This window comes from Cyprinus carpio, chromosome B15 (genome assembly GCF_018340385.1).
Source record: "Cyprinus carpio isolate SPL01 chromosome B15, ASM1834038v1, whole genome shotgun sequence".
Taxonomy (NCBI): domain Eukaryota; kingdom Metazoa; phylum Chordata; class Actinopteri; order Cypriniformes; family Cyprinidae; genus Cyprinus; species Cyprinus carpio.
This window is the reverse complement of record NC_056611.1, coordinates 2,838,330-2,861,290: the sequence shown is the minus strand read 5'-3', so window position 1 is coordinate 2,861,290 and position 22,961 is coordinate 2,838,330. Positions and strand designations below refer to the sequence as shown.

The 22,961-nt window shown below is 39.9% G+C and overlaps 1 protein-coding gene and 1 long non-coding RNA gene across 8 annotated transcripts in view; one reads left to right on the top strand and one right to left on the bottom strand.

The window, feature by feature from the left end:
• The window catches only part of LOC109104495 (elastin-like), a 52,067-nt gene that overhangs the window by 11,253 nt on the left and 17,853 nt on the right, over positions 1-22,961 (bottom strand). For 2 of the 7 annotated variants that reach the window (XM_042738917.1, XM_042738918.1), the window contains exons 5-21: positions 13,596-13,676; positions 13,452-13,514; positions 13,324-13,350; positions 12,471-12,566; positions 12,320-12,367; positions 10,291-10,353; positions 10,170-10,205; positions 9,946-10,017; positions 8,938-8,976; positions 8,757-8,840; positions 8,254-8,304; positions 8,008-8,079; positions 7,810-7,866; positions 7,243-7,287; positions 3,506-3,571; positions 2,540-2,605; positions 2,345-2,377 (exon numbers count right to left, since the gene is read on the bottom strand). In XM_042738917.1, the coding sequence (XP_042594851.1) occupies positions 2,345-2,377; positions 2,540-2,605; positions 3,506-3,571; positions 7,243-7,287; positions 7,810-7,866; positions 8,008-8,079; positions 8,254-8,304; positions 8,757-8,840; positions 8,938-8,976; positions 9,946-10,017; positions 10,170-10,205; positions 10,291-10,353; positions 12,320-12,367; positions 12,471-12,566; positions 13,324-13,350; positions 13,452-13,514; positions 13,596-13,676 (999 nt within the window). Of the gene's footprint in view, positions 1-2,344; positions 2,378-2,539; positions 2,606-3,505; positions 3,572-3,669; positions 3,706-3,795; positions 3,865-3,961; positions 4,008-4,101; positions 4,171-7,242; positions 7,288-7,809; positions 7,867-8,007; positions 8,080-8,253; positions 8,305-8,756; positions 8,841-8,937; positions 8,977-9,945; positions 10,018-10,169; positions 10,206-10,290; positions 10,354-12,319; positions 12,368-12,470; positions 12,567-13,323; positions 13,351-13,451; positions 13,515-13,595; positions 13,677-22,961 lie in introns of those variants that run through there. The other 5 variants (XM_042738921.1, XM_042738922.1, XM_042738923.1 and 2 more) reach the window with 5 other exon arrangements.
• Positions 20,062-21,032, top strand: LOC122139760. The gene is made up of 3 exons (XR_006156516.1): positions 20,062-20,123; positions 20,175-20,336; positions 20,913-21,032. It is a non-coding gene; the product is annotated as an uncharacterized LOC122139760 (long non-coding RNA).

The following is a 22,961-nucleotide window of genomic DNA, read 5'->3' as shown; positions in this document are numbered from 1 at the left end:
TAACATTGCCGGGTTCAGTCCTGGAACGAGCGCTGTGTGAACAAAAGCCAGAACTAATGCCGTATCGTAGTGATGACGTGCGTTATCGCACGACTCTTTTAGTGTGTTTTGAAGGCAGATCAACGTTCGCAATGAAAAAATATGTGCAAACTGTAACGAAGCAGAGATCAGTTAGTTCCTTACTTTCCGCGCTGAAGCTGAGATAGTTCAACGTTTTCAGTGAAAGTTTACGTGCCTAGCGTTTTCCACTCGTACATTACACGTCACACCCTGATATCACGTGTCTTTGCGGGACATTTACGGGTTGTGTGTGAATGCACACGCATATTCTGGGTAATTACTGGCAGTGTGAAAGTGCAAAATCTAGCAACCCGGGTACAAATGCCCGGACACATTACCCATGTATTTGCCTGAATCGCAGTGTGAAAGGGGCTTCTGTCAACTGCGGGCGGCAGATCCTTTTCCTATTTAGCGCCTAAACTCTGGAATAACCTACCAAACATTGTTCGGGAGGCAGACACACTCTTGCAGTTTAAATCTAGATTAAAGACCTATCTCTTTAACCTGGCTTACACATGACACACTAATACGCTTCTAATATCCAAATCCATTAAAGGATTGTTAGCCTGCATTATTTAGGTAAACTGGAACCGGGAACACTTCCCATAACACCCGATGTACTTGCTACATCGTTAGAAGAATGAAAGTGAAAAGTGAAAGTTGTGACATTTGCCAAGTATGGTAACCCATACTCGGAATTGGTGCTCTCCATTTAACCCATCCAATTGCACACACACAGCAGTGAGAAATGAACACACCGTGAACACACACCCAGAGCAGTGGGCAGCTATATCCAGCGCCCGGGGAGCAACTGGGAGGTTCAGTGCCTTGCTCAAGGGCACTTCAGCCATGGTATTGAGGGTGGAAGAGAGCGCTGTTCATTCACTCCCTCCCACCTACAACTCCTGCCTCAAACCTGCGACCTTTGGGTTACAAGTCCAACTCTCTAACCATTAGGCCACAGCTGCCCCAGAGGGTCACTGCAGTCACCTGGATCCAGTACATATCCAGCCCAGATGGTGGATCAGCACCTAGAAAGGACCTCTACAGCCCTGAAAGACAGCGGAGACCAGGACTGGAGCCCCAGAGTCAGTTATGATTTTAAGTCATTGTATAATAAACAGTGATGTTTGTGACCACAGGAAACAGATGATTCTTCTGCACAATTGGACTTTGCTGCAGCCTGGAATTGAACTGCTGGTTTTGTCTGGCCAGAGGAGAACTGGCCCCCCGACTGAGCCTGGTTTCTCTCAAGGTTTTTTCTCCTTTCTGTCACCGATGGAGTTTTGGTTCCTTGCCGCTGTCCCCTCCGGCTTGCTTAGTTGGGGACACTTCATTTACAGCGATATCGTTGACTTGATTGCAAATTATTGCACAGATAATATTTAAACTGAACTGAGCTGAATGATGACATCACTGAATTCAATGATGAACTGCTTTAACTGTCATTTTGCATTATTGACACACTGTTTTTCCTAATTAATGTTGTTCAGTTGCTTTGACACAATCTGTTTTGTATAAAGCGCTATATAAATAAAGGTGACTTGACTTGACTTGACTTTAAATGTATGTAATATTGTAAACTATGCTGTATTCACCCAAATAACTTCAATTAGAAAGGGTGTTCTTTCTTGATAATAAATAAATACATTTTGATTATTGCTGTTGCCTATAGTAATTCTGTGTGTGATTTTTAATTTCCAGCCCATTTTAAGCCAGCAATATAATAATTTTTAAACAACAGATGACCTAAATTAAACAACCCAGCATGGTGGGAAAAATGTTTAACCCAACCAGATGGGTCAAAATAACCCAGCATGTCTTCTGTCCAATATTTACCCAGTGCTGGGTTGCCAGATAACCCAGAAATGTTTGTTTTAACCCAGCATTTTTAGAGTGTACTACCTAACTATCTCAAGTACTCTACTTGTACTGAATAATTTTTTTAAAAGTTATACTTTCTTTATCTTACTCACACTTTGATTAATACCATGGCAAACTAGGTTTTATTTTTCATTTATAATATAACATCAGAAAACATGCTAGCAAGACTAAAACACTAGTAGCTTGCAGCACCAAGTTCCCACTATTGTCCAGGCTCCCCAGCCTATTCAAGCCGGTGCTGTACATGCAGTGTCTGAATCAAAATGTCATGCACCTATAAACCATAACTGGAAGAGAATTCCAAGCAAAAGTGTTAAACTGAATTTTTTTTTATTCTGTGTTTGTCCGCACTACATTGTAAAATTCCATTTACACCTGAAACATGTGTAAAAGCTCTTACCATATTTAGGAGGCTTCACTCCACCTGGATACACTAAAAAATAATTTGTAATTAAAGTAAAAAAAGTAATTTCTATTGTTATTATTTCATGAACTTTGTCCAAAAGATTAATCCTTCATTATAAGCAACATTTTAACATTATGACATGAACTGTAGGTTTCACCAGATGCAATATTAATGTAGTGTAAAACTCACCTCCAGCTCCTGGAGCTGTTCCTGGAATCCCCCCGGCTCCCCCCACTACTCCACCGACTGGTGCACCTTCAAAATATTTTAGTAAAATAAGCAGCAAACCAATCTACTACTTTGAAAAATGCCCCTGGGATATTAAAATCCATTCAGTCACTTCTGTGACTTGATCATAAAGGCATCTAGTATGTATAGTGCCCAATTTTGGAACCAAGAAGCACCATCATAGGCAGAAGAGATTGCATGACCAAAATGTAAAACTGATATTTAGGGGCATGTACATGTGAAATCAGATACATCCGAAATCTGAAGACAAAGCACAGTTGTACTCATGAGTTGCTTTTCCACTGTGGGGCCAGTGTGAGCCATGGCTAACAGCATGCCAGTGTGTCCATTGTGTGTTTTAATGGTTTTATACTGCGCCTGCAATTTCTTTACCTTATCTCAAACTTGCATCGTAGTGCGCTGGATACTTAGCTTTGCGAATTCAGCAAAAATGTATTTTATTACTTCTTCGTTCCTGCAGACGCCATCAAATTGGCGTTGTACATCGTCCTCGGCCCAGATGCTTAGAAAAGCCCTGGTATCTTCCACAGACCAGTACTGGCGATTCTCCATTTTCAGTTTAGTTCAAGTTCTTTGCATGACGTAATACAGCCAAATGCGCATCTTGCCACAGACACTCTAACCTGACAACTCGCTTACTGGAGATAAACTCCGCCTTTCACCTTGACCACACCTCAAGCCTCAGTTGGCCCGCTTTGGCCCAAGATATTCGTTGGGCCAAAAAACCCAGGCCGTTGGCCCAGAGGAAGCACCGACGAGGCACAATCAAGCCCCAGAAGTGACAGTGGAAACGGGACTGGCCCTGGCATGCACTAGCACACTAGCAGTGGAAATGCAGCTATGGATATTTTGTGCGGTGGCTCCAAATTGCCTCAAGAAGTGATTTGATTGTTTGTTCCCACTCACCTCCAGCTCCAGGGTACAGTCCTCCAACACCGGGAACAACACCAGTTCCAGCTGCCCCACCCAAACCTAGGAGATCGAGGAAGAATCTAAACATTGCTTTATAAATGTGGTCTTAGAATAAACTATATAAATCTCTGTGAAATCCCACCACAAATAAATGTTACCATATTTAGCTGCTTTGGCTTGAGCGGGAGTAAGACCTTAGAAAAAAGAAATGGTTTTGAGACTCCATGATCATTATAATGTTTAAATGTTCTTCTAGATATTTTGCATAGACAGTTTTTTTTAACCTCCCGTTGCAGGATAAACCCCTCCAGCTCCTGGCACAATCCCAGCTCCACCAGGAACTACTCCTGCACCTGGAACAAGGCAGGGCCATGATCTCTCAGTTTGACAGAAATTAGAACCATGGTATATCTGAATAAGAAGGATCCTAAATATGCGATACATGCTTACCGTATTTAGCAGCTTTTGCCTGAGCAGGGGGAGAGTGCAGCAGGACCTTGACACATGGCAAAACACAAAACATTTATCAGTGGCGAATCATTCTAATAAAGTGACTGTCATTTAACACAACGGCACACAATTTATCTCACCCCCTGCCCCAGGAAAGAGTCCACCTGCGCCTGGTACACCACCAATACCAGTAACACCAGGACCAGCACCTAGCGAAAGAAGGTTTGCTATCAGATTGAGATTATTGTTTAACATTGTCAAAATCATGCTCTAGATTTAATACTGTTGCATGGAATTTATGTTAATGGCATTGAAATTCTGCAGCAGAGTGATGATATTTCAGATCATTATATAGTGGTGTGTACTCCATATAGCTAAAGCTGCAAATGTAACTACTTGTTACAAATATGGTAGAATCATCACTTCTACCACAAAAGACTTCTTTGCAAATAATCTTCCTGATTTATCTAATTTCTTAGCATATCCAATAGCTCAGAAAATCTTGATTTAACAGAAACTATAGACTCTCTCTTTTATTGCACTTTAGATATGGTTGCTCCTTTATGCTTAAGGAAGATTAAGGAAAACAGTCCGACACTGTGGTATAACAAGCACACTTCCAAGATCGATACTACTTGAGATAAAATTGTGCAGCCAAAAACCATGCATCCATCAGCTACAGTACTGTATCAGATAGTGCACCATAGATCCACTGAGGAACAATTACACTCATTCTCTACAATACGAGAGAAAGAATTGTACCATATAAACTTGTTAAATCATCTAAACCAACAACATGTATGTTAGACCCTATTCTATCTAAGCTCCTAAAAGAGGTGCTTCCAGAAGCCATAGCTTACTAACTATTATAAATTTGTCACTGTCATTAGGATGTGTCCCAAAAACCTTCAAACTGGCTGTTATTAAGCCTCTTATTAATAGAACACAACCTGACCCAAAATAATTAGTTAATTACAGACTGATCTTGAATCTCCCTTTTCTTTCAAAGATATTAGAAAATGTAGTATCCTCACAACTATGTTCCTTCTGTCACAGTCCGGTGTGAGAAACGCACGATTATGACGAAGATGAAGGAGAATAATCTTTAATATAATCCACACAGAAGGAATCCACAGATGGTAGTCAGGTCATGCACAACTCAACTTTAACACTGGACAAAACACAGAATGCACAGACTTGACTTAATAAAGGGGAGCTTGATGAGGGACAGGCAGGTGAGGAGGATGAACTAATAATCATATAACAAGAACAGGAACAGGAACATAACCTAATATGGACACAAGGAACTAACTAATGAATGAGAGACAGAAACAGGGTCAATGAACACATGAGGGATGAAAAACACAACAAAATGTCCAAAGGGGTGTGACACCTTCCTAGAGAAAAATGGTATCTATGAGGTTTTCCAGTCCCAATTTAGACTTAGTATCATAGTACTGAGACTGCTCTCATTAGAGTTACAAATGACCTCTTATCATCCAAATGTGGTTGTATCTCACTATCAGTGCTACTGGATCTTAGTGCTGCATTTGACAATATTGACCACAACATTCTCTAGGAAGTGCATTGGCATGGTTCAAATCATATGTATCTGACCATCATCAGTTCATAGCAGTGAATGAAGAGGTATCATACCGACGACAAGTGCAGTATGAAGTACCTCAAGGCTCAGTACTAGGACCCTTGCTTTTCATGCTTTACATGTTACCCTTGGGAGATATCATCATGAAACATGGTGTTAGCGTTCACTGTAATGCTGATGATACTCAGCTCTATATTTCTTTGTGGTCTGACAAAACATATCAATTTGCAAAACTAACGGAATGCATAGTTAAAATAAAAAACTGGATGAATAGTAACTTCTTACTGCTAAATTCAGAAAATAAATAAATAAATAATCGGGCCAAAAACCTCCACATGTAATGACCTAGAAATACTGTCTAACACTCGTTGGCTGCTCTGTCAATTCTTAGTCATCAGTTAGGAACCTAGGTGTGCTATTTGATAACAATAACAATCTTTCCTTCAAAAGCCATGTTTCTAGCATTTGTAAAACCACATTTTTCCATCTCAAAAAGTATATCTAAATTATATCCTATTAAACTTTGTGCACATTTCAAAATCTTGCTAATTACTTATAAAGCCCTGAATGGTTTAGCACCTCAGTACTTGAGTGAGCTCTTATCGCACAAAAGTCCTTCACATCCGCTGTGTTCTCAAAACTCTGGCCATTTGATAATACCTAGAATATCAAAATCAACTGCGGGCAACAGAACCTTTTCCTTTTTTAGCGCCCAAACTCTGGAACAATCTACCTAACATTGTTCAGGAGGCAGACACACTCTGTCAGTTTAAATCTAGATTAAAGACCCATCTCTTTAACCTGGTTTACACATAACACACTAACACATTTCTATTATTCTTTTAAAGGATTGTTAGTCTGCATTATTTAGGTCAACTGGAACCAGGAACTCCTCCCATAACACCCGATGTACTTGTTACATCATAAGAGGAATGGCATCTACGCTAATATTCATTTGTTTCATTCTTATTCCCGAGGTCACCTTAGCCATCCAGATGCAGACTGTATCCAGATCAGATGGTCACTGCAGTCACCTTGATCTAGTACATATCCAGACCAGAAGGTGCATCACCACCTAGAGATGACGTCTACAGCCCTGAATGTCAGCGGAGACCAGGACAACTAGATGTGCCCCAAAAACATCCCCAGCGAAGACCTCGTCAGCTAGACTGCCATTGGGACAAGACCACGGGGACCAGAAGACTCCTCTGCACAAAGTGACTTGAATTAAACTGCTGGTTTTGTCTGGCCAGAGAAGAACTGGCCCCCGACTGAGCTTGGTTTTTCTCAAGGTTTTTTTCTCAGTTTCTGCCACTGATAGATTTTTGGTTCCTTGCAGCTGTTGCCTCTGGCTTGCTTACTTTAGGACACTTAACAGTGAAATTGTCAACTTGATTGCACAGATACTATTTAAACTGAACTGAGCTGGACCATCACTGAATCAATGATAAACTGTCTTTAACAGAAATTGAGCATTTACTGTTGTCCTTTTGTATTATTACACACTATTTTTCCTGTTTAATACTGTAAAGTGCTCTGACACAATCTGTATTGTTAAAAGCACTATAAAAATAAAGGTGACTTGACTTGACTATATAATATAGTCAACAAGCCTGAATCGCCCATCAGTCAGTTATGAGCCACATAATAAAGCAAGATAATCAGTCAGTGTACTCACCATATTTAGCTGCTTTAGCTTGAGCTGGAGTAAGAACACCCGCACCTGCTCAGAGAGGACAAATCCAAATTTTGCTTATAGAAAACAGAAAACATCAATAATATCACAGGCCATTGAATGTCACATCTCATGCCCCATGTGCATTGACATCAAACCTATCGCAACGTGTCTTTGCATGCAATGTTTGATTGCACAATTGCTCTGGTAGCTCCTGTTATTCCTAAATTCCTTGTAGTTTCTAAATACCTATAGGTTTCTAAAAGGGAGTGCACATATGGATAAAATGTATACATGAATTTACTCATTTCTTTTGATACAAGTATCAGCACAATGAGTAAATGCAGGACAAATTAAAGTTGGATTTAGATTTTGAAGCTTTTAACAAACAACAAAGGTCTGGTCTGTCCTCAACAACAACACTAATTGTTTTTTTATTTTGTTTTTGGGACTGACATTTGTGTTCCACACTTTGGAATGGCATACGGGTGAGTAAATGATTTCCTTTAAACAAACAAACAATGTCTGATTGCAGCTCCTAAACCATTCTTTAGCAAAAGGATTTTTCACCTCCTGCCCCTGGGTAAACTCCACCAGCACCACCTGCTCCAACACCACCTAAACCAGCTCCAACACCCAAGAAAATATGTAAACCCTAAACTAGCCACTTGAGTAAAAATGACTTATATTTCAATATGGACAATTTTTTTTAATATAAAAAATGTTGATTGTGGTTTTAGGGGATTTCAAAGGAAAATGCATTCTTACCTCCTATGCCAGGGTAAAGTCCACCAGCACCACCCAGAAAAGCTCCAGCCCCACCTAAACCAGCTCCAGTACCTGAAGAAATGGGAGCAAACAGTGAACTTCTAATATTAGCTCTTGAAAAAAAAAAAAAAAAAAAAAAAAAAAAAAAAAAAACCTTATGCACAAACAACTGAATTACAATGTTAATGGTCTTGTTCTTTGGATAAAGCATGTGGACTTCAAAATCATTTAACTGATTATTATTACCATATTTAGCAGCTTTGGCCTGAGCAGCAGAGACACCTAAAGTCCCCACACCTACAGTATGTACAGAGACATCAGATCAGCTACTGGTCATGCATTTGTAGTGCATGTGTGTGCGTGCTGTTTGCAGCCATGGAAAATGACAGTCATTTCAGTATCTTTCCAACTCTTCTAGGGTGAATCTCATGAAGTCAAGAGCATGTGTGGGTTTTATTTCACCACACAATCTGACTACATAGATAAGAAATTATATTTTTGCATTAACATTGAGTACATTTTGCATTGGGACATTATCTTTGTGAGAACTAATTAAAAATCTATAGAGTATATCCCATAACACACACACACACACACACACACACACACACACACACACACACACACACACACAAAATGTATATAATATATTATTGAGCTAAAACATAATGTGTTCTGTACAGGCTAAGATTTTTAAGATTCATAGTGTATTATAATTATTTAAATATGGTGGCTCTGACATAACACACCAGTCCCTGTTGGATAACCGGGCTTGGAGCCAGCTCCACCTTTCCCACCAGGGAGTCCAGCACCTCCACCAAAACCACCATAACCTTTGGCATAGCAGGCGAGAATCAGCACACAACTCATACACATCACAAACAAGGTATACAGCACATGCATGTGATCGAGGTCATCACTGTAGCCTACCGTAAGGAAGTTTACTACCAGTGTAGGGTAACCCAGCACCTGTTAGGACAAGTCATGACATAAAACTTATCGAGACATACTAAAGACATACTAAAAATACTGTGTCAACAAATATGTTGTATCCTGTACATACTATAGCTATTCACAACAGTAGAGTTTGACGAGAACTACAGTAACACATGGCCAGTATTTGAACAAAGAGCACATACAGATAAATTGCTACAGATAAAACATATGCAAAATATTAGATGATAAATAAGCCTCTGAATAATTTCTGTTGACGTACGAGCTCACTTTCACATAACCTGTAAACCTGTTGAAGTTGACACACATTTTTATCAACATTGTATCCTGTTTTTATCAGAACAAATATGCAAGTTTGGAAAAGCTCTCTTCCACTAGAGTCTCACATATTAATACCGCAATCAATTTCTCTTAATTTCATTGGATGTATTCCTAGTCCATGATTAAGGTTGATAATGCGCTGATAAGAGAGACATGAAAATATGTACTTCATTTCAAGCTTCAAATGGAAACATTTATGAAAATATTTTCAGTTGTGACTATGAAAACTATGACTATGAACTTGAACTTAACATTAATTAATTAATTTAACTTTGTCAAGGCACTTTCAAGTGAGATGTCACTTTCCAGAGAGCACATCATCCATCTGAGGTTAGTGCTCAAAACTAATTAATTGAGCACTTCAACTGCTGAACCTCTATGTAGAAGAAATCACACAACGTTTCGGTGCACCGGAGAGCAATCTACCACATAAATGGATGACTAGCGATGCAAGTCTAAACACTGATCCAATATAACTGGGTTTCATCTGGAGCATTTGATGAAAGACATTCTTACTTTCTTAATTCTGTCAACCTCATATTGTATTGCTTAATAGCTGTAATACCAAAAGTGCAATCAGTCAATAAATGTTTCTTTTCAAGGCATGGTAGAACTGGGCTGAGCACGATTTGTGAGTCTGATCAAAAGAATCAAATGTTCCACCTGGGGCTTTGGGAGATTTGAGAGGGTATCCGTGAAATACTCCTTGTTGCAGTGGTCCATATCCACGCCCACCTACAACAAAAGGATAATTTGTTTGAATGTCAACAGACAATGTAAACTTTTTGAAAACAGGTGTTGTTCAGATTTGCAGATACTTCCAGACTATCCAGATATCATTAATATTCTGTTTACATTGTTGCTGTATGCTCATGTACTGTACTAACCACCACCTGGTACCAGACCCTGCCCTCCACCAGCAGCTATAGGAAAGATTCAGTCAGTCATAAAGATATGGTAGAATTTATTTCATTGCATTGGCTGATGTCATTTTCATTGAGACTTCACCTGATTTAGGTTTGAGTCCAGTTCCTGTGGCTACACCAGGAAGAACACCCCGCCCATTGAAGCCTGTAATCATTCAAATCCAAGTGATCAAGACCAAATGAAGGCCATGTGTGCAATTTTAATTTGGTGTTTTATCCAAATGACTGAGTAGCAGGCCTGCACTAAATCTGTGAGCACAGAAAGCCCCACAGATGTCTGGAGAAATCATTCAGGTTCTACACATACCTTTGTTTATGAGATGTCTTGGCAAATTTGATAACGGACAAAATTTATTATATGCATGTATGTGCAATATACATTCAATGCATAATTTCTGCCTGTTTCTGCTAACATTAGAGTCTTCTATAGCATGATTTTACTTAGGGCAACTGCTGTTATGGAGGAGTCAATCTTGATGAGCAAGACAAATAAATTAATGTTAAGTTCAACACTCTTCAAAGGGGTCATATGATGTTGCTAAAAAAAAAAAAACATTATGCGGTTTAAGGTAAAAAAACAACAACTTTTTATTTTCCACATACTGTACATTATTGTTTCTCCTCTATGACCTGCCTTTTTGAAACGTGTCGATTTTTAAAAAAGCTCATCGGTTTGAAAAGCGAGGTGTGATCTGATTGGGCAGCTGTCAAGTGGGTTGTGATTGGCCGAATACCTCAAGCGTGTGACAGAAATGTTACGCCCCTTAACATGCTGTTATGCCGTGAATGAATGTTCTGAAGTGATGTAAACTTCAACAGATTTCCCCTGCTCAAGGAGTAGGGAGCAATGAACACTGTGTAGGGACCATGTCAATGGAATCAGTTCATGGATGGAGCTCACTTCTAACAAGCTGATTATCTGAATCAGGTCTGTTAACAAAGAGAGACGTGCAAAATATGCGTGAGGACTGGAATTGAGAACCACTGGGATTACATTAGTTGTACATGTTAATGATAATTGCTTCCGAATTATGCTACCATCTGTTTTAATGAGAGGTAGCAAAATCTGACAGGGTAGCACAAATCATCAGAACACTGGCGCGACGAGACAAAATCAATAAAACCCATTACAAATAAGGCATTTGTTGTATCCTGTGGGGACATAATTACGGATTATAATGACTTATACTGTGTTTTTATGCATTGCATTGCATTGCGCTGCTTAAACATAAAACCATGTCTACATTTGTGATCGGAGAAACGACAAACAGTAAGCACTGCTCTTCACTGCTCAAAACTCATGTTTGAATCGTCATTGGCGAATCCTTTAAATATGAAAACATTTTGTGAGTCAGAACAGCCGGCATTGTAGTCTTCTCTCCCAGGTTCAGGAAACAGTCCTCCATAAAATGTGCTGCACACATCTGAATATTTGGTTTGAACTGTTCTGGAACAGTGTTGTAAATACAACTTAACCACTGATTTATAGTTGTGTCCTCTTTTAGAAGGTCAAACCAAGTATTTTTGCTTTCACAACGAAACACACAGCCTCTTCACAACATGGCGGCGGCAGCAACAACAATAAAGTTATTTATATTCTTTCTTTACGTGAACATTTAGGCGGCGTTATGCAAATCTTCCCACATTATGACATAGACATGTGGAGGCGTTTTAGGAGGGCGTGGAAAAGTCTTAATTTTTATAAAGAATATCTCTTTGGATTTGAGACTTTAGTCTTTGCACCTTTAGGGATCTTATCTATTCACTAACAGCTTGTAACACTGCAAAGAGAAAGGAAAACTTGAATTCGCATCATATGACCCCTTTAACAAGCTATCTGAATAATCCATTACACACTGTGAAGGTAACTCTATTGCTCCCTTAAGTGTGCCAAGAATTTGTAGGTTTGCATTCTTGCATATAATATGTTTCTGACCTAAGAGTGTAGCATCCTCAGCTCAGTTGAACATATTTTGCCATGAGCAGATCCATTTCACAGAATTCGGCATATGTTCCTCACAATCCGCACCATAAATGTAAAAAACGTTCTCAGTGTCCTTGTGGGCCTGGTGGTCATATTGCAGTACATAAACAGAGAGAAATTATCAAACCTTGTCCAGGAACAAGTCCTCCTTGATAAGGTCCAGGCACTCCCACTCCTGCAAAAAAAACCCCAAAAAAAAAAACCCAACAAGATCGAAAGTTGATCTATAATCATGCTTATTTCCATGTATAGATACAACGTCAGAACCCCACACTCACCCGGCACTGGAGCTTTTCCAGGCTTTGCGGCTTTTCCCCCAGGTCCAACCCCACCAGGGCCCAGTCCTTGTACCCCGGTCTGAGGAATGACAAGACCTAACAAACAATTGAAAGGTCAGACTACCTTAGACAAGACTATCACTGCTGGCTAGTCATTCGAATGAACTCATGCCAGTATTTGCTAAATATACATTGACTGCACCTGGGAGGCCAGAACACCAGGGCCAGTTCCTCCTGCACCTGGGCCCTGAATGAAAACCCAACAACACATTCAGTCAGATCACTAAACACATTGGGTGCAAATCTGGCCTGCAGATATTCCTTATGCTTCCTTAGTAATTTAGTTTGCCTCACTTGCTCCGTCCCTTTGACATGAAACAAGTCGTCTTATCTGATTTCAGTGCCTGGAAGCTGATGTTTCAGGCTGTTCATTTATTTGTTTAACCCTTTTCCAACCGATATCAAACACAGAAGAACAGACATTGCATGCTGCTTTTAGATTTTGCCAAGGACATGCTGAAGTAATGTGCTGGCTTTCGGTACATGAACACCACCAGCGGGTTCCCAGAGGGGACATGTTTGTTGATTTGGCTCATGATCTAAGGCTCCTTAATTCAACTTCAAGCCAACTGGAGTACCATGAAAAGAGTCATAGCCGCGTGAATACCAGCAGAGTAAGCTATTTGTTAAAGGTGTTAAAAAGGGACCTGTATGTTTTTATTGTATGAATGTTTCCTCTGAAAATGAGGTCAGATCACCTCCTACTTTTTCCATTTCAATTCTTCTCGAAAGACGTTTAATTCACAATGTGTTTGTACAATGGAAACAATGGACTCTGAAAAATGTATATTACCTCCTTTAGCAGGCTTTCCACCGGCACCTGAATCAAGAGAATCAGACTTAGAAGAGAGCCATGTAGTTTTTGTTACTTAGCCACAAAGAAAACCCAAATCATTAATAGGCTTGTTGAATGAATGGCACCTCCAGGAAGACCTCCTCCAGGCAGACCTCCTCCAGGAAGACCTCCTCCAGGTAACCCAGCACCTAAAGAGAATCCCTAATGGTTATATTTAATTCCTTGACTGCACTTTAAACACTGCTGACTATTCACTGGATGATGAGCACCTGGTTTAGCCGGTTTCAGACCTCCAGCCACTGGGTACAATCTTCCAGCACCACCATATGCACCATAAGCCCCATAACCACCTACAGTAGAAGAGACATAGAGCAACAAATTCAGAAAACCTGTATGCCAGGCATGGAAATTTACTGGCATTAAAAGTGTCAGCAATTTTAACATGGTTAACTTGAGGAAATTAAAGGACAATGTATAATTTTCATTGAAGGAATGTTCTGGGTTCAATACAACTCAATCAGCAGCATTTGCTGCTTTTCAACTTATTGGTCACACTTTATTTTTAGCCCACTTAAGCATTCTACTGACTATTAGTAACTTTACAGCTACATACAACTAGCAGTTATTTGAGTATCAGTAGACCGTCAGCTTAATATCTGCTGACACTTTATTTCAAAGTCCACCAACAAACTATAAGTCACTTTCAAGTATGTCTACTTATTCTACTAACCCTAACAACAAGAGAAGACAGTGAAATTAAAGGAAGCAGCATGGAGGCTAGATCTGTGGTAGCCTCTAAGCAATGAAGTGAATGTTCTAGAAATACAGCATTCTGACTAGCTGCATCACTGTGTGGTATGGTGTCTGCAACTCATCCTGCCGGAAGACTCTGCAACGCATAGTGAGAGCAGCTGAGAAGATCATTGGTGTCTCCCTCCCCTCTCTCCAGGAAATTTACGGAACCCTTCTCACTCGAAAAGCCCTCTGCATCGCAGGTGACCCCCCCCCCCCCACCCGTCACACAGCTTCTTCAGTCTGCTGCCATCAGGGAGGAGACAGCGGAGTCTCCAGGCCAGGACCAGCAGACTGAAGGACAGCTTCATCCATCGGGCTGTCAGGAAGCTGAACTCGCTCCCGAACTTGCCCCCCCCTTCCCTCTTCTGCCCCAGGCACCACTGAACTATGAATCCCACCCCCCACAGGTCCCACATCCCCAGGTCCTTCCACTCCCACCTCCCACTAACATACGATAACATGCACCAGACACTTTGTGCAGCATTGGTCTGCTCACTACCTCATTCACCATGGAACTGACTTCATTCTACTACCTCATCAGTCAGTTTAAATAAAATAACTGCTCTTGAGCCCTTTTGTCACTTTAATCAGGCTGAATAAGGTTTTTTTTGCACTAAAAATCTTTTTATCTGCACTGTTTGTTCACTGGTTTGCACTCTATCTGCCATGTGCCTTGCACTGCTTTATTTAACTTTATTTTTATTTTTTACATTTCCTTATTGTATAGTTGTATCTCATATTTTATATTTGATCTAGATTTTTAGGCTCTACTGTTAGTGTTATTTGTATGCACCGGGGGTCTGAGAGTAACGCAATTTTGATTCTCTGTATGTATGTACTGTACATGTGGAAGAATTGACAATAAAGCAGACTTGACTTGACTGTTGTGATCATGAGTATGCCTCTCTAGACCATTTGAATCCATGATTCTGGATAGTGGAATAACAAGTTAGAAGTGATATCTAACAGGAAGGATGTCACATATGAATCATTATAAATTTTGAAGATGATCTGCCCCCATATGAAGATGATCTGCCTCCAAATGGCTTGGACTGTAAATGTTATGGAGTGATTTAGCAATGAGACTGGAAGGGGCTGGATGGGAAAGAATGAAGAGAGAGAACAAAAGACAATACATTTTTTAAGAGATGGAAAGTGAGGGCTCAGAGGATACAGTGGATCTTTTTGGCTAAGTAAATGAGGAGTTAGCATGATTGAAAATTATTGCCACATTGTGTCCTCCTTCAACAAGGAAACCCTAAACAAATGAGGTCATGAAGTTTGCATCCGTATTTTATGGTAGAGGGAGGAATACAGGAATGGAAAGGATGTGCAGTAAAATGCTTTGCTTATGAGTCTTTCTTTTGCCTTTTTGCCATTATAAATCTGAGAGTAGCTTTTAAAAGCCTTGAAATTCTGGTGTTGGAACTTCTGACAGAAGAGAAAGAGATGAAACTTTTTATAGTGGATCATGGCAAAAGGAGGCTACACACTCATGCTTTCCAAGCATAAATTGCAGAGGGTCACAGACAACAGATCATTAACTTGGAAAAAATCCACATTGCTCTGCAGAACAATGCCACAATTGTACAGAGCTGAGGATGTAACCATATTTTGACCTGTTATGGAATATTAAACAGCTTGTCTACATTTGGCTCCAAACTTTTGGATCAGTTAAATGTCTAGTACATGCTAAAGAAAGGTCTCCGCTAATCTCAGCCTCAAGCAACATACCCACAGACAATGTCAACGGACTGAATCATCAGTTCCAATGTGACTTAGTACTACACATAAAAGAAATTCTGGAAAAGAAGCTTTGTCTTGAGCATCTGGTGTGACCCCCTTGATCATTAATACTAGAAAAGAAACATTTCCAGTAACTGCGGATCAGTCCTGCACAATCCGCTTAAGTGAGTTTGACTTGGCCATCCGGAAACATTTAATTTTGTTGTAACCAAATCTAATGGTTCTCATTTACAATCAAATTCTGTCTTCTCATTGCTCCACAAAATGTTCTTTCTCATTCACATGGTTTTAGGCACATTTCAGGTCAGTAGAAATGTTCTTCTTGTAGAGCTGTCTTGCCTGATTGTGAAAAAAAAAAAAAACACACACACCAACTTTAGCCATTTCAAGAGAGGCCTCTAGATCCTTAGATGCTGTGCTCTGGGGTTTTGTGACCTCCTAAAATGTCATATGTTTTGCTCTTGGAGTGATTTTTGTTTGGACAAGCATGCCTAGGCAGAGAAACTGGTGTTAAACTTATGAAATGTTTCCATTAGAACAATATCTGCCTCTTTGATGGATATTAATCCGTTTTGATTGTTTTTTTTTTTGTTGTTTTTTTTTTTTTGCTTTTTTTTCTGGAAATCAACAGTGCAATGACAGTTTACCATTTAAAGTCTCTCCATATGTTACATATTTTTCTCTTGGCTGTGTACGGTTATGCTGCTGGCTGTTGTGTAATTGATCAGGTTCAACCTTCGTGCCTACTTAATTATCAGTGCAATATATCGTCAAATCATTTATTTTGTGAAAGGCCTCTCAAGTTGTATTTATGACTGCGAACCTCTGGGGTAATTTTGATACCCAGTTTTTAAGTTGGGTGGGCCACGAGCTTTAAACATGGCAGAGGACAGAACTATTGTAGTGACTGTTAAGTTTTATTTGTTTTTCTTACAGCATCTGCATTGCTTTATCTTGTCTATACAGTAATGTATATTTATGTATATAAAGGAGTATTTGATGGAATATATATATATATATTTTTTTTTACACAGTAAAACAACATTATTCGTCTGAAATTCCAGGATCATCAGCAAGGTGACTTACTAGATAGCACAATCACTGTATATAATAACTGTTTTCAGTTGGATAATACAATTGCATTATTTTTCAAGAAAAAAAGTCCAAGAATGCAGAAATTGCAGACACTAGTGCCCATAAAACACCAATAACCTTTTCACACAAATCATGATTACAGAGGCAGTAATGACACTTATTTTTGCACAGTTCTTTGCACAATACTACTGTATGTTATGACCTCATAATGCTTTTAACCAAAGCATTATAAAATTTGTATCACATAACCAGTTCCATATGTGAGGCTTTTATGATGTGGTAAGCTTGCTCAGTAGCTCATCTGGTATGGCATTGCACTTGCGATATGGAGCGCAAGTCACATTAAAAGAGCTCAAAGACTTGTAGTAGCAAGTTAAAGGGGTGTGGTTGCTTTGTTTGTGTCACATTTGCTTTTGTTAACACTAATAGATTCAGGGTAGGGTTTAGTGTAGATGTGAATGTGACACCTACAAAAACCAAAAATAAAATGTTTCCATATTCATGTTCGTCTGATTTGGAGAAAACTGAATGCTCTTTTAGTGCCACTCACTGGACATTTTGCTCTAAAAGTGCCAATAAACATGCAAGAAGCAGCATAATATCATAGGAAAGTAACAAGAGTGTTTTTAAAGTGAGCCTGGGTGGATTATTTCAGAATAACTTGCTTCTTAACAGCTCTTAATAACAAAAAGTACACTGGTCGCTTTATTTTTCAGTCAGCCTAAGTGGACAATTCTGGGCCAGAATAAGTTGTAAAATGGGCCAGACTTCATGATAAAAGATGGGCTACGTGACACTACTGAAAGTCCCCGCTAGCACATCTGAACTCACAGAGGCTCAAGAAATGTGGAATGGTCTTGGACTAATTGTGGCTAATTTCCTTTTGTTCATCATGAGCTCAGATCTTTAGATGGAGCTGTTGATCCATTCGTTTCTTAGTGCATCTAATCTTTACTAATATATCAATTAGAGCGACTCTCAGACACGTGGATCAGATGCTCAGACGGGTGCGTCTGCCATTAGTTTATGATGCACTCCCCTGGTTTCCCGGTGTCAGAAAGCAAACCTCCCTCAAGCACTGTGAGTACTGCTCAGGCAACGCAACCAATCCTGATGAACATGAAGACAGTCCAAGTGCAGCTGGAATATATTACTGTCATCTCATTTCTCCCTCTTTCCACAAAGCCCTGAGTGCATGAAGGTTATCGAAATATAATTCTACCCACTCACAAAAACTTCAAGAGGAGGACAGAAGAAGAAGAAGCATATACTTTTTTTTTTTTAATGGATGATAGACAAAACTACCACTGTAAGTTTAAGCTGGATGCCATTTGTCAAATGATGTGATCTGGCAAAGATGAAACACTCAGTATAGGTGAAAATGTTAGATTTCGAAGAACTTAAGGTTCAGTCATTTTGAAGTTATCACTGTTATTGTGAAGTACTGTCCAGTGCTTTTGAGTATCCCTACCAAATAGTGACAGCTTATCAGTAGTGTCAGAAAAAATAATGAATGGTATGTTAGGATCAGGTTTCCAGCTGTTGCTTGTCATAGTAAACTGCTCTAATTGCAAATGTAAATGTGTTAATTTTTCATCTGCCCCACCCTGCAGCTGATTCACTAATTGACCATGCACCACACCGATCTATGCTCGCTATGTCGGATGCCAAATGACCATCAGTTGTGCATAAACACAAAAACCTGCACGAAATGTTAACATGCAACAGATATCGCTATTATACTAATCTAAAACAGGGCAGCTGGATACATTACAGCTAGTCTGCAATTAGATTTTCACCAGCCAGTGCAACAATACTAGGAATAATGAAAGGAACTTCAGAACTTTGCATGGATGTATGTGGATGATGAATGTGAATTCATTTCCACTGATTTCTGAGAATATCGAATAGTCATTTGTTATATAAGACAAGTTGTTTGGTACTGTTCACCATTCTAGCAGATAGTGGAAAGATGCCATCTCTTTGTCTACATAAAAGATGAAAAATGTAATGCAGCTCTCTCTCCTGTGATTTATTTCAAGCAAGACTTACAACAACTAGGCATGGTAACATTTGGAGATAATAACAGATTTATCAAGTATGAAATGATCAAGACTGCAGCAAGCCTTCAATTCTTAAAGCTTGTGGTCATCCAATCCATCTTGGGCTCAGGCATGCGTTTGTAGAGCTGGGTGCCAATCATGTGAATAACTGGTGTAAACACATTCCATATGAGAAAGAACCATTCATCAATGATTTCTTTTTGAATAAAAACACCTTTTGAGCAGAGTCCAGATGAGAGCCGGATTGTTAAAAGCAGCAGATAGAGGGAGTGAGGAGTACGAAGCAGAAGCAAAGTTTAATCCACACCCACAAACCCCCTCCAACCCTTTACTCGTCCTTGCTGGAGCAGCTGGACAAGCCTGAAGATTTAATTTAAGAGAGCAGAGAATTCCATGGCCCTCGTCCATGTATCTGACGGCAACTGCAGTGAACCGACTACAGCATCCTGGAATTCAAATGGCACGGAGGTCCTGTGAGATTATTGGAAGGATCTCAGACCCAGCTTGAGATACCTTGTGAACCCTACAGCAAGTTAAAGGTGCTCAGTTAAGTAGCCATCATGAAATTTGGGTGCAAGCTGTTTCAGCTACAGACAGAAATACATTATTGGCTGGCAGAGGGTCTCTAGAACTTTGTGTCCAGAACCGTGAACATTCTGGGTGCATTCCTATACTGCAAAGATAAGTCAAAATAATGCTAGCTCTCTTCAACACAGAGTTTTACAGCTCCACGACACATTCTGTAGATATGATATGCTTCGGAAAAGCTGTGGTTGAACCTGGTTCACAGGCCATTTAAGGTCACCTAAAGAGAGCTATGCAATTTATAATTTGCATCCAGGAGATATTTTGCGGTGTTTTAGTAGCAAGTGGTGTTGCTACTAAATCAAGCCACCAGTCTGCCAAACCGATTGTAGTGGGATGGACAGTGGGTGCGTTGTTTCTTTAAATATGCCACGAATACATGAGTTGTCCAATCATATACTTTCACGGGTATATAAAAGAGGACCTTTAAGGCACCATTCTGTGTTGGAGCACCGAATGTGTGTCACTGCCCGAGGCCTGCCCATTCCGGTTTTGGTTCTTCCCATCTCATAAGTATGTGTCTGCTAACTAGTGAGCATCAAGAGGTGTGCTTAAGGTAAATAGTTTTATTTGGATTGAAGTTTTCCGACAGACAAACGTCACCATGGTTGGTTGGCAGTTGCCTTTCTCATCCAACATGCTCCGGCTGTAATCCCGTGCCTTTTTGCTGCGTTGATGTCCGTTCGCGTGCATGGCCGGACTCATGACTATAGCAACAACATGAAGGTACAGTATGTGCAACTACTGCTATTGATGTATAGTGTTTTATGTGGTAATAATTTTACATTAGTTTGATTAGGATCCATTGCATTCAGTGCAGCCTATAGGGCAACGCTCTTTGACGCTGCTACTTTGTTGACATTAGTTCCTGTGAATTAAAACTGCTTTTTGGCGTGTTTGCGCTGTCTATCGGCCTCCTCCATTAGACCAGTTCTTCTGTGTGCAGTTGTTGTGTTTATTGCTGATTGATTTATCCCTCTTTAGTTTGTATTTGCTTTTTGTTTCTTGTATTTGTTTCATATGGTTTAACCTTGTTTCAGTCTGATTTTGCTTGATTTATATTTCTTTTTACTCTGCTCAACCTGGTTTAGTTTGTATTTTTGTTGTTTACTTATTGGTATGCTTGAAATTGGAATATGAAATAGGAGTGAACATCTACCTCCATTTGATGAGACATTGTTAACCTCATAGCAGGTGTCTTGATTTTCTTGGATTTTTCATTTAAGTGTTGAGCATTGTACAGTTGTTAGCATTATTTCTTTTGTTTTGAGATTATTTGGTTAATTTTGTATTCTGTTGCAGGAACCGAGGCCTCCAGGCAGGCCGCTAGTAGGCCCTTGTGTGCGGTGGTGGGACTTTGTCACAGAGTGCAGTGTGTTCATGCTTGATTTTATTGTGAGTGTGTGTGGTGTAGTGAGACCTGTGCACCTGGTTGTAAGATCTTTGCGACATAGGAGCCTTGCACTCAGTAAACTAGCTTACCTGCCATAGGTAAGCCTCAGTTTTTGTTTGTTTCTTGTGTCTTTTCTATGTTTCTAATCAGGTCTACAGTTTAATGATTTTAAGATTAGCGCTTGATTATTGTTGAAATAAAGCTTTTTGTACTTTACTATCCACATCTCAGGCCTCTGTCTTTAAACCACGTTCCTGTGTGCCCTTTGTAGGTGATCAATTCATAAAAGATTTTCCCTGTTTGACAGGGTTCGATAGTCACTCCCTCCACACACCTATAGCCAATGTCACATTGTGAATTCATTTTCAAGCATAGTCCAGTGAAATTGAGAAAACTGCAAAAGAGGTCTTATGCAGGATTTCATTATAGCAAGACTTACCTAAAACTTTGATGTGGTTCTACAAGCACTGCTATTTCCTTAGCAAATGCAAATCTAGTTATCGATATGCTGTTGTTTTTCCCTTTATTGGACGTGAAAGTAAAATATTACCATATGTCCCCTACTGTGTCCAGTATCGTTTTGGACGATTGTTCCTCCCAAAGGGAGCAGGTGTTTGTGCAGGAAAGAAAATAATGCACTGCCATATGAACAGATCCAATTTACATGCGATTGCGAAAGATTGCGCCATTGTAACAATATCAGCAAGTCTCATTGCCTCAGCGAGATTTTCTAAAACATGACTCATTTGTACTGAGTTCTCCCTTATGTTACAGAGGAAAAGCCATATCTGCTACTGAAATCGTTTTTTTACTGCCCTGTTTACTGTCATTCACTTGAAAGTGTATCTGCATATCTCATAAACCTTCACTATATAGGTTTATGGTAATTATTGTGGTGTTTGGTGAAAGTGTACAACTTTAACATAACCCACTTGCATGCTGTATAATCAAAATCACTGATGACAACCCAACACTGACATCATGGCTTCATTTCAAGACATCATTTGTCACAAACAGAAAGACATGCTTACGCAATGTTTACGTAGGTTTTATGACAGAGTGCACCGGGGTGAAACACCATCTGCTCCTGTCAAGTTTTGTTTCTCGTGCGATTCCAGAAATATGCTACAAATACCTTCAATCCGCATCATCCCCCTAGGCAGAACGTGAACATATCTGCAGTCTGAGCTGGCACTAACTGTTAACACTAACTTGATCATTTATTGCTATTATTTATCAAATCTCAAAGAACAGTACTGTGCAAATCAAAGTTAAAAATGTCAATGCGAGAGCCAACTGTGGCGGTCTGATCAGTTGGCGATGCGAGAAACATGTCCCAGATGGCTCACATATGCATGGGGTTTGTGCACGATGAATACTTTTCTGACAAGTCAGGGCTGAGATATGATACGACCGATAAACAGAGCTCACATGAGCTCTCCACTCTTGCTCCTGACAGACCTAAGGGATGTCAGAGAACTTTTGTACTGACTCTAAATCAGGGGTGCCCAGTGTTGCTTCGACCTTCCTGTTCAGTGCCAATCCTGCTCTAACAAACGTGTCTGTGATTATTAAAGGTCCCTGGAGATCTTGGCTGGTTCAGGTGTGTTTGCATAGGTTTGGAGCTGAACTCTGCAGGAAGGTAGATCTCCAGGATTGGGCGTCCTGGTTCTAGTACAGTGGTTTCCACCCTGAATCAGATCATCAGCTCATGAGCAGAGAGTCGAAGACCTGAAATGGAAATGTTGGGGGCTCCAGGAATGAGGTTAGGAACCACTGCACTACAATGTGTCTGCGTACTGAATGTCCCTTACAGAGCAATACTGTGACAGGACCATGGTACGGGGGTTCTTTGACCAACAAAACATCACAGTACTATTATGTATGCTCAGAACAGTGGTAGTACCATGGTACCTGTCCAAAACAAAAACAAAGTACTGCTGCAGTAAATATGTTTT